Below are 14,971 nucleotides of genomic sequence, written 5' to 3'. Positions count from 1 at the left end.
ATGAATTCACACTTTCACTCAGTAAATCAGTTCCAGGCAGCTGGGATCTAAAGAAACAGATTTGAAGGTCGACAGCCTTGTTCACTGGGGCTGATTTATTTGTGGTTCAAAGCAGAGGTAGCTGCTTTGCATCAGTGTTCGAGCGCTGCATCAGAGCACTGCCCATTAGCTGGATTGCTCTCAAATGGGCTGAGTGGCCCGTAATGAATGACAGTATTGAGAAAATCTGCCTTCTTTTTAAAATTAGAAGCATGACGTAGCTGACAGGAATCTGTTCATTCAAGTCATGGGTATTTAAAGGAAAAGCCTCTGTAAATGTTCATACAGTATGTGAAATGCAACATGTAAATGCTGCAAACTTTGGCTATTGCATAATGCACAAAAACATTGCACAAAAAAATGAATGTATATGTGTGATTGTGGGTGCGTGGTGGTTGGGTGTGCGTCGGTTTCTATAGTCTTTAATGTAATGTCCTGATATTCCGGTCTCTGCTTCTAGGTTAATACAGCCTAGCTCTTTAGATCCTTGTAACAATTACACATCTGATGCACAGATCCGTTAGTCCACAAGAGGCACTGTTCAAATGTTAAAGGGAACAGATAATATATCTATTATTATGCAGAAAAACAAACACATGAGCTGATATGTTCTCGGGAAAGGCTGGTTCCTATTAGACAGACAGTATTTGTAAATGATTCGCATGGGCTTACTGCTGTATTATGACTTTAATGCAAGTGTAGTTTTTAAAAGTTGGAAAAAGTAAAACTTGCTTTTTCTGTTAATTTTATTTGTATTCTTTTTTTCCAGGGCATTTTCTCAGTCACAGATACTCATCCTGACATCTTCCTTGTGGCGAGAGTAGAGAAGGTCTTACAGAACGGGATCACTCACTGCGCAGAGCCTTACATCAAGTCATGCGATGTAAACAAGGTGCTGCTATTTCACTGCCTATTCAACAATGTGACCTGCAAATGTGACAAATACACCGCAGAATTACTACTGCTGCCTTAGCGAGATTCAAGATGCAGGGCAATGCAAAACTAAGCTATCATGTGTGCTACTCACGTTTTTTCTCCAATTTGAAAATGCCCAATGCAAGTGTCACCCTGCTGCTGGAGTCCCGCTCAGCGACTCAGGAGAGGAATGACTCGCCTGAGCTCCACGTGGTCGTGCTGATTTTAGTTTTATGTTTTCCCAGACTGAGCTCCACGTGATCGTGCTGATTTTAGTTTTTTGTTTTCCCAGACTGAGCTCCACGTGGTCGTGCTGATTTTAGTTTTTTGTTTTCCCAGACTGAGCTCCACGTGGTCGTGCTGATTTTAGTTTTTTGTTTTCCCAGACTGAGCTCCACGTGGTCGTGCTGATTTTAGTTTTTTGTTTTCCCAGACTGAGCTCCACGTGGTCGTGCTGATTTTAGTTTTTTGTTTTCCCAGACTGAGCTCCACGTGGTCGTGCTGATTTTAGTTTTTTGTTTTCCCAGACTGAGCTCCACGTGGTCGTGCTGATTTTAGTTTTTTGTTTTCCCAGACTGAGCTCCACGTGATCGTGCTGATTTTAGTTTTTTGTTTTCCCAGACTGAGCTCCACGTGGTCGTGCTGATTTTAGTTTTTTGTTTTCCCAGACTGAGCTCCACGTGGTCGTGCTGATTTTAGTTTTTTGTTTTCCCAGACTGAGCTCCACGTGGTCGTGCTGATTTTAGTTTTTTGTTTTCCCAGACTGAGCTCCACGTGGTCGTGCTGATTTTAGTTTTTTGTTTTCCCAGACTGAGCTCCACGTGATCGTGCTGATTTTAGTTTTTTGTTTTCCCAGACTGAGCTCCACGTGGTCGTGCTGATTTTAGTTTTTTGTTTTCCCAGACTGAGCTCCACGTGGTCGTGCTGATTTTAGTTTTTTGTTTTCCCAGACTGAGCTCTACGTGGTCGTGCTGATTTTAGTTTTTTGTTTTCCCAGACTGAGCTCCACGTGGTCGTGCTGATTTTAGTTTTTTGTTTTCCCAGACTGAGCTCCACGTGGTCGTGCTGATTTTAGTTTTTTGTTTTCCCAGACTGAGCTCCACGTGGTCGTGCTGATTTTAGTTTTTTGTTTTCCCAGACTGAGCTCCACGTGGTCGTGCTGATTTTAGTTTTTTGTTTTCCCAGACTGAGCTCCACGTGATCGTGCTGATTTTAGTTTTTTGTTTTCCCAGACTGAGCTCCACGTGGTCGTGCTGATTTTAGTTTTTTGTTTTCCCAGACTGAGCTCCACGTGGTCGTGCTGATTTTAGTTTTTTGTTTTCCCAGACTGAGCTCCACGTGGTCGTGCTGATTTTAGTTTTTTGTTTTCCCAGACTGAGCTCCACGTGGTCGTGCTGATTTTAGTTTTTTGTTTTCCCAGACTGAGCTCCACGTGGTCGTGCTGATTTTAGTTTTTTGTTTTCCCAGACTGAGCTCCACGTGGTCGTGCTGATTTTAGTTTTTTGTTTTCCCAGACTGAGCTCCACGTGGTCGTGCTGATTTTAGTTTTTTGTTTTCCCAGACTGAGCTCCACGTGATCGTGCTGATTTTAGTTTTTTGTTTTCCCAGACTGAGCTCCACGTGGTCGTGCTGATTTTAGTTTTTTGTTTTCCCAGACTGCTCAGAAAGTGCTGAAGGCTGCCAAACAGACGTGTACGAGGCTAGGGCAATACCGAATGCCATTTGCATGGGCTGCCAAGTAAGCATAGTTAAGACTATTACAAATAAAGCTGAAAATAGTATATCCTTATAACTCTATGAGAACAAAGAACAGTTTTATCTATAAGAAGTTACTATATATACATTAAGCAATGATCCTCCCTGCTTATTTTTCATTCCCCATTCCCCATCACTTTGTTACTCACTATGTTTCTTTTGTACATCTTCATGTAAACTTTCATAAATCACTATAGACTTTGTTTGTCTGTGACAGACTGAAATCATCCATAGCTGCCTAAACTCTGGTTCCCCCTTACACTTACCAATAATTGCTCTGGGATTAAATATGTCTTAAAGTTTTCATTTTGTTCTACAGAGCATTAGTGTTCCTCCCCAAGCAAGTCAAATTTTAGCCAACTTGCTTCTGTGTACAGAGAGTCTCTGTTTGGAATGCACCATTGTCCTCTGTACAGAGAGTCTCTGTTTGGAATGCACCATTGTCCTCTGTCCTGATGCGACTTGCTTAAGAGGCTGTTATTGTCTTATTATGGACTCCAGAGGATCTTTCATTCAGTCAAAGCACACAAGAAACCCCACTGATGACATCACCGCCCCATATCAGGATGGTTGACGTCACCCACTTTAATAAAAGCATACTTGAGGCACCTCTATGTATTTAAGTGAACCGTACCTTGCTGTATTAGCCCCAGGACATATCAATGATACAGATCTTTTCACATATCCATTTTAATTGATGTTCACAAGCCATCTCATCTGAGTTGCCATTCCCCTTACACTATGCCTCTGGGCAGGCCTTGTTTTTGTTCATGTTTCTCTTCTTTAAAACACATAGGGGTATGTTTACTAAAGTATTGCACCTGTCACAGTAGTCACAAACTTTATCTGGCTGATTTTCAGCTGAAATATTCACAGTACATTTTAATAAAATAAATAAATAAAATCTTGCAAGAATACCGTATTTGCATTTTATTTCTGAAAATGTTATGTTTTAGGGACAAGGTTCCCACTTTGAAACTTCAATTGCTAACCTAACCTGAATAGCCACATGTCCTGTATCACTGTTAATAGGGTGCGGGCCATCATGTTTCCAGTCCCAGGTTGTACTCTCCATCCTGTATATAAAACTACCTGTAAGCTTGTTTTTACACATGGAAAGAAAGAGGACAATCATTTTCATTCATGTATGTATTCCAGACAGGTGTTTAAAGACCTTCAAGGTAGCCTGGACCTGGAGGGGAAATTCTCCCCCTTGTATCGACAAGACAGCAGCAAACTTTCCAACGAGGATCTCATTAAACTGCTACTGGACATTAAAAAGTGAGTGCAGACTGAATCTCTGCCCTAGCTAAACTGGGGTCTGATCTGAATCTCTGACCTAGCTAAACTGGGGTCTGATCTGAATCTCTGCCCTAGCTAAACTGGGGTCTGATCTGAATCTCTGACCTAGCTAAACTGGGGTCTGATCTGAATCTCTGACCTAGCTAAACTGGGGTCTGATCTGAATCTCTGACCTAGCTAAACTGGGGTCTGATCTGAATCTCTGACCTAGCTAAACTGGGACCTGATGTTATAATATAACACTTGCAGGCATTTCTGTCAGTGTGCCAGTGTTTTTCTTTTCTTGGTCTACACCTGGAATAAATAAGGCCTCGTGTTAGGGACTTTGTGTTAATTTATCTAATTTATACTGAATCTTAATGCAGACTTTGTTTATTTTGAACTGTAGCTATTTGGCTGTTCTTACAGCATGTCTGAAATACAAATTGTAATTGTTGTTCCTCCCTGTCATGAATTTGTTTAGACCAGAGAAGACTAAACTTCAGGTGATTCCTGGACAGTTAAACATCACAATAGAATGTGTTCCTCCTGACTTTCCAAGTAAGAACTTTACATTTTATAAGAACGGGTGGGAGTGTTCCATCTATAGACGGTTTTCCATCATAAAAATATTTGGGGCACTGTAACAGGGCGAGCAGCCCTGTACGTATTTATTTATTTACTTTTAGAACGGGGTCTCCCCCTCCGCCCCTGTGTTATTTTGTATTTGTTTATGATTTAGTTATTGTGTGTAAATGACGGCGAGCGCCGTATGTTTTGTTATTGTTTTGTTTAGTGACGGCGTAGCCGTTTGTTTGTTTGTTTGTTTCATGCTGTTTGGTATTGTGTATGTGAAGCCCCATCCACTATTATAAAAACCTCGTGCAGAAGGTGTCCATCTCCCGAATTAATTAAGTGATTAATTTGTTGCTAAATCGGGAGATGGTCACCTGCATAAAAGCCTGCAGCTTGCCGCACTCGTGGTGGGTGTATGAGGAGGGAGAGTGGAGAGAGCGAGGAGAGAAAAACGAAACTAAAAAAAAAGATACAGGAACAGTGAAGGCTGCAGCCCAGCCTGACCTGTATGTATTATTTACTATTTTGTGTTTGTGATTATTTTTGTTTACCTGTTTTATTTTCGCTCTGTGAGCAAGTTTCTTTTTGTTCAAATCTTTGATTTATATTTAAATAAAACGGCGCGCGGCGTCATTTACTTTGATCTGCAAGACTGGTTTGTTTAGTTCCTTGTCTGATATCACCGCCCAGCCAGCCTGCCACAGGCACTGTGTAAAATGAGTGTGTGTTTGCAATGTGTACTGAAGCAGTGGCGGGCATTGGCGATTTCTCAAGCAAAAATGAAAAGTTGTTTTCAGCTTCTTGAAATTTACCGTGACAAATATGCATTTTACACTGTAAAGTCATACTTTTATCAGCGCCGTGCTTTTGGTTACTATGGCAACGGGGTCAAACAAATACCAACTTCATGATTGGTGTTCGAGTTATACTTATACTAGTCTGTACATTGACCTAGCGAGTAAGTGGCATATATGATTTACTAATAATTTGAAGGTATCTGTGTTTTTCAAACTTCAAATTTATTTCTACGTAGTATTAGAAATGTAAACAAAAATACAAAAACTGTCTTAAGGGTTGCCTCCTGTGTATACGATTTATTAATTTAAAGGCAGCAAAATATGGAAATTGCACGTTCCTTTTCAATAGTATGTCAACATCATTTTAAAAGGTTTACAACACTTGAAAATGTCGCTGAATTTGTCACTCAAGGTTGTTTTAAAAAAAAACGTTTTTTGCAGCCAACACATTTATAGAACATTGATACATTTTTAAAGATTGTTTCAATAGAGGCTCGAGATTGTTTGAATGCCGTTTGACCTTTTACGTAGCGCAAATACTTCCAAAATTAGCTAAAAAATATTCTATTTAATAGAATAGAAATAAATAGAATATCTTTGGTTAGCTGTACCTGAGAAAATGCAGTGAAAACGAGCATTTGTCTATACTTTTTAGAATTTTTAATTCTTGAATCAGATCATCGCGTAGTCTTCTTTGTTCAAGTTTTTAGTTTTGGTTTGAAGGCAGCAGGAACATAGCCTGTGTTTTTTTTTTTTTTTTTGTATTTGCTTGACAGACGCCCTTATGCACAGCGACTTAAAGGTTTTTTTTAGTTTCTGTTTGCATTTTGTAAAATGAAAAAGTTTGTACAATTATTGTGCACAGTGTGTTTGTTTCTGTGGGTTGTATACGCATATTTGCTTTGTGTGTGTAGTGTATAGGCTATGTGCAACTACTGTAAAATATAAACATCTAAAAATGTTCTCCTTGCTTCACTCAGCACCATACATTTTCCATCTTGGCTACTTTGCTCTGCTCCCACCCCTGTAAGATGTACCAGTGATGCATTTGTGTCTCAGTTGACCTGTGAATGAAGGCTGAGCTCTGCTTTCAGATTCTGTTACCCCCTCCTACATTCCTGTGAAACCCTTTGAGGAGGGCTGCAGCAAGGCTTCTGTGGAAATTGAAGAATTTGTTCCAAAAGAGACAAAGTACAACTGCCCCTACACTGTCTACAAAAACCACATGTACGTGTACCCCTTACAGCTGAAATATGATAACCAGAAAACGTTTGCCAAGGTAAGGACTGAGTCCTTTTGAAAACAAACATTGCAATATTGTAACAGACACTTCCAGTATTCTATATGCAATATGTACATGTGTTTCTCCCAGGCGAGGAACATTGCTGTGTGCGTGGAGTTTAGGGATTCCGATGAAGAGAATGCATCTGCTTTAAAGGTTGGTATAAATGAGCGATTCTATTTTTCAAGATATGTTGCAGTATTGAGGCGGTAGCAGATTTCACCTCTTAATGGGTAATAGCTAACCCTTTTCTTACCATGACACGTTTATTACGTTTAGTTACGTTCTTACCATGACACGTTTATTACGTTTAGTTTCTTCTCATTTCTCAGTAGTTTGTTTAGTTTTCCAGACATTACTGTCTCTTAGAATTGAGTGAAGCCCACTGATCACAGTAGAGATGAGGTGTGCTAGAGGATGACAGGCTTGTTTTTCCTTTACCCCAGAACCTTTTTGTGCACATGCTGTTTTTTGCAAATCGGTGCTGCCCTGTATCTATCTAACCATGTCATATCTCACTTGTTGATTGAGCTGGTACAGCAGCTTTTTGGACAGGTTTCTCACTGAAGGAGATTGCATGCCACGTTGCTAACAGTAACAGATAGAAAGTGTCCAAAACAAACAGACCCACTTGTTAGTTATAACAGCTTCAGACAGTCTGCATACAACATGACAGGCTACAGTGATGGCTATTCAATAACAGCTGAGAACTATAACACTGTCAGACTGCATAAGCCAGCTGTGCATGCCTGTGTTTTCCCAGGTCCTCCCGAGCCCTTCTTTGTTTTGTTGATGATGAGATGGAGTGGAATCCCTTGTAGATCTGTAGCACCTGCACTGCTGGCAGATAGACACTAGTTTATTAGGGGATGGTCAATGCTGTGCATGATAGAATAGCATGACTGGCTATGGTCAATCTGTCCTCTCAAATGCGTTTTAAAAAGCTTCATAAGTTCTCACTTACAGTAGTACTAAAATAAACCATTAAAGTAGAGAAGCTTTATGAGTATACAGGGTGAATAACCAGCAGCCCTGCATCCTGTGATCTCAGAGTGCGGTTAGGAGTGTACAGGGTGAATAACCAGCAGCCCTGCATCCTGTGATCTCAGAGTATACGGAGTCAATAAATGCTGTAACTGGGTGCTGATCCATTCAAGGACTTTTAAGTTAAAAGCAAAATATTAAAAACAATTTTAAACTGCGCAGGGAGCCACTCTGATCGATCAATCGAGACTCCTAATGTGAGTCTCGATTTATCGATCAGGGTCAAAGATGACCCCCATGGTTCTCATTTCTAGTTTTAGTTCTGATAAGACACTGCTAAAGCAAACCAACATTGTTAGTTCTGATGAGACACTGCTAACGCAAACCCACATTGTTAGTTGGATCTGAGAGCCCACTAGCATAATCTCTTGTTTTCTCAGAATTCAACATTAAAAAGTTCTGAGACAGTGAACACTTGATGCCTGGAAGGCAAGCAGCTAATAGCACCCCAGCAGAAGTATTCCCTGGCTTTAAAGACAGATATACAGACGTGCTCAAATTTGTTGGTACCCCTCCACAAAAAACGAAGAATGCACAATTTTCTCTGAAATAACTTGAAACTGACAAAAGTAATTGGCATCCACCATTGTTTATTCCATATTTAATAGAAATCAGACTTTGCTTTTGATTTTTTATTCAACATAATGTTGTAAATAATAAAACAAATGAAAATGGCATCAACAAAAATGATGGGACCACTACCCTAATATTTTGTTGCACAACCTTTAGAGGCAATAACTGCAATCAAACGTTTTCTGTAGCTCTCAATGAGACTTCTGCACCTGTTAACAGGTAGTTTGGCCCACTCTTCCTCAGCAAACTGCTCCAGCTGTCTCAGGTTTGAGGGGTGCCTTCTCCAGACTGCAAGTTTCAGCTCTTTCCATAGATGTTCGATAGGATTCAGATCAGGACTCATAGAAGGCCACTTCAGAATAGTCCAATGTTTTGTTCTTATCCATTCTTGGGTGCTTTTAGCTGTGTATTTTGGGTCATTATCCTGTTGGAGGACCCATGACCTGCGACTGAGACAGAGCTTTCTGACACATGTATCGCTCCAGAATGCCTTGATAGTCTTGAGATTTCATTGTGCCCTGCACAGATTCAAGGCACCCTGTGCCAGGCGCATCAAAGCAGCCCCAAAACATAACCGAGCCTCCTCCATGTTTCACTGTAGGTATGGTGTTCTTTTCTTTGAAAGCTTCATTTTTTCATCTGTGAACATAGAGCTGATGTGACTTGCCAAAAAGCTCCAGTTTTGACTCATCTGTCCAAAGAACATTCTCCCAGAAGGATTGTGGCTTGTCAATATGCATTTTAGCAAATTCCAGTCTGGCTTTTTTATGTTTTTCTTTCAAAAGTGGAGTCCTCCTGGGTCTTCTTCCATGGAGCCCACTTGTTTTACAAAACAAGATAGGACACCTCCTGACAATCCTATTGATTTTACAAAACAAGATAGGACACTTCCTGATAATCCCACTGAGTATACAAGACAAGATAGGACACCTCCTGACAATCCCACTGATTTTACAAGACAAGATAGGACTAGGGTTGGGCGATAATGACATTTTCATTTATCAATTATCATCTTTAAATTATCATGATAATTGTGATTATCGGCCGAATAAATAAAATATAAAAAAGTCTTGTAATTTATCAGATTTATACTTGAGCAGCATGACAACCTGCAGTCCAAGTCACTGAGTTTAGAAGAAGAAAAACTAGACAGTGTATGCTGCAAGTTTTTACATTTCTGGTGGGTGCCCAGAACAAAAGTGAGTATAAAAATATACCTATTGTAATTTGTATATTAATAAATTATGTGGTTTTCCTATAAAATAATACATATATTTTGTTCTTATGTAAACATGTATGTTAATTTGAGAACATTTACTTTCATAAAAGAAAGTCCCACCAAATGTATCAATATAACGAAAAATAATTGCTAATGTTACCTGGAAGCATTTGTTTTCTTTACTTTAAACTAGGTTTAAAAAAAAAAATACTATTAGGAACATACTGAGTTTTGCACATCGCTGCTTGTATGCAGACAGTATAATAAAATAAACTGCCTATCCTTCCATTAAACGTTAACTCTCTTCAATGTGTGCAACTATGCTTTTTTACAATAGCAACGCCATGGGAACAGATGTGTGTGTGTATATACACGAGGGTTCCGAGCACCTGCTTATTATTCCCCATGCGGTGCACGGGCTGCAGTGTAGTACTCGTGTCTCTACTGTAGTTTAAAATAAAGAAGCAACATATTACACGTTTTCCATATGGTTGTGTTTTTTTTGTGTTTGTTTTCTTTTTGCAATTACATTCAATTTCCATTAAAAAAAATATATATTTATATATATCCTGTCAAAATGTTTAATAGTCAAAAGTTACACTTTTCTGCAGTAATATTACCATGAGCTTCTTTATTTTACAAATAACAATATTTCTGTTTTTATGTTAAAACCAGTCATGCTTTGCCAGTGTACAGCTTATTATCAAAATGAAACCATGACGTAAAGTTAGAAGCATATTGTTTAAATCAATGCTTACTGTAACTTCCCAGTGTACACAGTGCTCACACAAATCATGTTTTAGCCTCACACAGACAGTGCAGTGCTGCTTACTGCTTAATGCAGAGCCACTTCCTGCTTCTTTGGGTCACAGACGATAACTATGGTTATCGATAATAATGTTTCAACACGATAACATTATCGCTGCAAAAATTTGCAAAAAGAGTGTATAGATGTCATCCCATGGATAGAACACTATGCTGTAGCTGTTTAATAGTACTTCCTGAGTATAGTCTTTGTTTTTGTGATTAATAATATGTTAATAGGTTGTGTGTAGGGTGTCTTATTATAACAGGAATCATTTTGCACAGTTTGAGCAGACAGAACCATATAACAATAAGCGATACTCTACACACAACATATTAGCTTGAAAACTAAAATGAAAGTCCTTTAAAATTATTGTATGCATTCAAAACAGTTGATATTTTTTATAACCATTTTTTTTAGAAAGCGTTTTTTTCCCAATCACCATTTCTAGCTGCTCTTTCTTACAGTGTATCTACGGGAAACCTGGCGGGCCTCTCTTCACTAGCTCTGCATATGCAGCCGTGTTGCATCACAATCAGAACCCAGAGTTCTATGATGAGGTAAACCATTCCACAGATATAGATGAGGTTCTGAATACCAGTGTAATAAATAGTGCATAACATGCTTTCATCTAATGCTTCAAACACTCCATTATGAAATGTGAACAAGAAAGCAGACAATGATGTTTTGCTAAGAATGGAAATTGAAACCTGCAGTTTGTAACATGCCCTACATGCATCACCCTCCACTCTGCTTGTCAAAGCAATTAAAGAAATGGGGTTGTGGGACATAATGATTGCATCGGTCTTGACATTATATCACGACTCCCATGCATCTCATTCCAGATTAAGATTGAGCTTCCAGTGCATCTCCATGACAGGCATCACCTGCTGTTTACCTTCTACCATGTCAGCTGTGAGTACAACTCCAAGGGGACCACCAAGAAACGGGATGCTGTTGAATCAATGGGTACGTACTGGTCTGTCACTAATCCTCTACTTTTGTGTTAACTAAATAACATCTTGATTGAAGCTCTCTTGAGATGCCCAGCGTCAATGTGTTTTGGTCTTGTTGAAGCTGATAAAGCCAGCGTCAGTGTGTTTTGGTCTTGTTGAAGCTGATAAAGCCAGCATCAATGTGTTTTGGTCTTGTTGAAGCTCTGATACAACCAGTGTCTTTGTGTTTTGGTCTTGTTGAAGCTCTCTTGAGAAGCCCAGCGTCAGTGTATTTTGGTCTTGTTGAAGCTGATAAAGCCAGCGCCAATGTGTTTTGGTCTTGTTGAAGCTCTCTTGAGAAGCCCAGCGTCAGTGTATTTTGGTCTTGTTGAAGCTCTCTTGAGAAGCCCAGCATCAGTGTGTTTTGGTCTTGTTGAAGCTCTGATACAACCAGTGTCTTTGTGTTTTGGTCTTGTTGAAGCTCTCTTGAGAAGCCCAGCGTCAGTGTATTTTGGTCTTGTTGAAGCTGATAAAGCCAGCGCCAATGTGTTTTGGTCTTGTTGAAGCTCTCTTGAGAAGCCCAGCATCAGTGTATTTTGGTCTTGTTGAAGCTCTCTTGAGAAGCCCAGCATCAGTGTGTTTTGGTCTTGTTGAAGCTCTCTTGAGAAGCCCAGCGTCAGTGTGTTTTGGTCTTGTTGAAGCTGATAAAGCCAGCGTCAGTGTGTTTTGGTCTTGTTGAAGCTGATAAAGCCAGCATCAATGTGTTTTGGTCTTGTTGAAGCTCTGATACAACCACTGTCTTTGTGTTTTGGTCTTGTTGAAGCTCTCTTGAGAAGCCCAGCGTCAGTGTATTTTGGTCTTGTTGAAGCTGATAAAGCCAGCGCCAATGTGTTTTGGTCTTGTTGAAGCTCTCTTGAGAAGCCCAGCGTCAGTGTATTTTGGTCTTGTTGAAGCTCTCTTGAGAAGCCCAGCATCAGTGTGTTTTGGTCTTGTTGAAGCTCTGATACAACCAGTGTCTTTGTGTTTTGGTCTTGTTGAAGCTCTCTTGAGAAGCCCAGCGTCAGTGTATTTTGGTCTTGTTGAAGCTGATAAAGCCAGCGCCAATGTGTTTTGGTCTTGTTGAAGCTCTCTTGAGAAGCCCAGCATCAGTGTATTTTGGTCTTGTTGAAGCTCTCTTGAGAAGCCCAGCATCAGTGTGTTTTGGTCTTGTTGAAGCTCTCTTGAGAAGCCCAGCGTCAGTGTGTTTTGGTCTTGTTGAAGCTGATAAAGCCAGCGTCAGTGTGTTTTGGTCTTGTTGAAGCTGATAAAGCCAGCATCAATGTGTTTTGGTCTTGTTGAAGCTCTGATACAACCACTGTCTTTGTGTTTTGGTCTTGTTGAAGCTCTCTTGAGAAGCCCAGCGTCAGTGTATTTTGGTCTTGTTGAAGCTGATAAAGCCAGCGCCAATGTGTTTTGGTCTTGTTGAAGCTCTCTTGAGAAGCCCAGCGTCAGTGTATTTTGGTCTTGTTGAAGCTCTCTTGAGAAGCCCAGCATCAGTGTGTTTTGGTCTTGTTGAAGCTCTGATACAACCAGTGTCTTTGTGTTTTGGTCTTGTTGAAGCTCTCTTGAGAAGCCCAGCGTCAGTGTATTTTGGTCTTGTTGAAGCTGATAAAGCCAGCGCCAATGTGTTTTGGTCTTGTTGGAGCTCTCTTGAGAAGCCCAGCATCAGTGTATTTTGGTCTTGTTGAAGCTCTCTTGAGAAGCCCAGCGTCAGTGTGTTTTGGTCTTGTTGAAGCTGATAAAGCCAGTGTCAGTGTGTTTTGGTCTTGTTGAAGCTCTCTTGAGAAGCCCAGCATCAGTGTGTTTTGGTCTTGTTGTAGCTGATAAAGCCAGCGTCAATGTGTTTTGGTCTTGTTGAAGCTCTCTTGAGAAGCCCAGCGTCAGTGTGTTTTGGTCTTGTTGAAGCTGTCTTGAGAAGCCCAGTGTCAATGTGTTTTGGTCTTGTTGAAGCTGATAAAGCCAGCGTCAGTGTGTTTTGGTCTTGTTGAAGCTCTCTTGATAAAGCCCAGCGTCAGTGTGTTTTGGTCTTGTTGAAGCTCTCTTGAGAAGCCCAGCATCAGTGTGTTTTGGTCTTGTTGAAGCTCTCTTGAGAAGCCCAGCGTCAGTGTGTTTTGGTCTTGTTGAAGCTGATAAAGCCAGCGTCAGTGTGTTTTGGTCTTGTTGAAGCTGATAAAGCCAGCGTCAGTGTGTTTTGGTCTTGTTGAAGCTCTCTTGAGAAGCCCAGCGTCAGTGTGTTTTGGTCTTGTTGAAGCTCTCTTGAGAAGCCCAGCATCAGTGTGTTTTGGTCTTGTTGAAGCTCTCTTGAGAAGCCCAGCGTCAGTGTGTTTTGGTCTTGTTGAAGCTGATAAAGCCAGCGTCAGTGTGTTTTGGTCTTGTTGAAGCTGATAAAGCCAGCATCAATGTGTTTTGGTCTTGTTGAAGCTCTGATACAACCACTGTCTTTGTGTTTTGGTCTTGTTGAAGCTCTCTTGAGAAGCCCAGCGTCAGTGTATTTTGGTCTTGTTGAAGCTGATAAAGCCAGCGCCAATGTGTTTTGGTCTTGTTGAAGCTCTCTTGAGAAGCCCAGCGTCAGTGTATTTTGGTCTTGTTGGAGCTCTCTTGAGAAGCCCAGCATCAGTGTGTTTTGGTCTTGTTGAAGCTCTGATACAACCAGTGTCTTTGTGTTTTGGTCTTGTTGAAGCTCTCTTGAGAAGCCCAGCGTCAGTGTATTTTGGTCTTGTTGAAGCTGATAAAGCCAGCGCCAATGTGTTTTGGTCTTGTTGAAGCTCTCTTGAGAAGCCCAGCATCAGTGTATTTTGGTCTTGTTGAAGCTCTCTTGAGAAGCCCAGCATCAGTGTGTTTTGGTCTTGTTGAAGCTCTCTTGAGAAGCCCAGCGTCAGTGTGTTTTGGTCTTGTTGAAGCTGATAAAGCCAGCGTCAGTGTGTTTTGGTCTTGTTGAAGCTGATAAAGCCAGCATCAATGTGTTTTGGTCTTGTTGAAGCTCTGATACAACCACTGTCTTTGTGTTTTGGTCTTGTTGAAGCTCTCTTGAGAAGCCCAGCGTCAGTGTATTTTGGTCTTGTTGAAGCTGATAAAGCCAGCGCCAATGTGTTTTGGTCTTGTTGAAGCTCTCTTGAGAAGCCCAGCGTCAGTGTATTTTGGTCTTGTTGAAGCTCTCTTGAGAAGCCCAGCATCAGTGTGTTTTGGTCTTGTTGAAGCTCTGATACAACCAGTGTCTTTGTGTTTTGGTCTTGTTGAAGCTCTCTTGAGAAGCCCAGCGTCAGTGTATTTTGGTCTTGTTGAAGCTGATAAAGCCAGCGCCAATGTGTTTTGGTCTTGTTGGAGCTCTCTTGAGAAGCCCAGCATCAGTGTATTTTGGTCTTGTTGAAGCTCTCTTGAGAAGCCCAGCGTCAGTGTGTTTTGGTCTTGTTGAAGCTGATAAAGCCAGTGTCAGTGTGTTTTGGTCTTGTTGAAGCTCTCTTGAGAAGCCCAGCATCAGTGTGTTTTGGTCTTGTTGTAGCTGATAAAGCCAGCGTCAATGTGTTTTGGTCTTGTTGAAGCTCTCTTGAGAAGCCCAGCGTCAGTGTGTTTTGGTCTTGTTGAAGCTGTCTTGAGAAGCCCAGTGTCAATGTGTTTTGGTCTTGTTGAAGCTGATAAAGCCAGCGTCAGTGTGTTTTGGTCTTGTTGAAGCTCTCTTGATAAAGCCCAGCGTCAGTGTGTTTTGGTCTTGTT

The 14,971-nt window shown here is 40.8% G+C and overlaps 1 protein-coding gene across 2 annotated transcripts in view; it reads left to right on the top strand.

The window, feature by feature from the left end:
• LOC117430424 (dedicator of cytokinesis protein 11-like) overlaps positions 1–14,971 on the top strand; it is a 136,899-nt gene that overhangs the window by 59,744 nt on the left and 62,184 nt on the right. For both annotated transcript variants that reach the window (XM_059001058.1, XM_059001057.1), the window contains exons 13-20: positions 809–931; positions 2,610–2,692; positions 3,868–3,990; positions 4,475–4,551; positions 6,458–6,642; positions 6,736–6,801; positions 10,754–10,846; positions 11,132–11,255. In XM_059001058.1, coding sequence (XP_058857041.1) covers positions 809–931; positions 2,610–2,692; positions 3,868–3,990; positions 4,475–4,551; positions 6,458–6,642; positions 6,736–6,801; positions 10,754–10,846; positions 11,132–11,255 — 874 coding nt within the window. The remainder of the gene's footprint in view (positions 1–808; positions 932–2,609; positions 2,693–3,867; positions 3,991–4,474; positions 4,552–6,457; positions 6,643–6,735; positions 6,802–10,753; positions 10,847–11,131; positions 11,256–14,971) is intronic.

Source organism: Acipenser ruthenus, chromosome 26, assembly GCF_902713425.1.
Source record: "Acipenser ruthenus chromosome 26, fAciRut3.2 maternal haplotype, whole genome shotgun sequence".
Classification (NCBI taxonomy): domain Eukaryota; kingdom Metazoa; phylum Chordata; class Actinopteri; order Acipenseriformes; family Acipenseridae; genus Acipenser; species Acipenser ruthenus.
The sequence above is the reverse complement of the archived record's forward strand: the minus strand, read 5'-3'. Positions and strand labels throughout refer to the sequence as shown.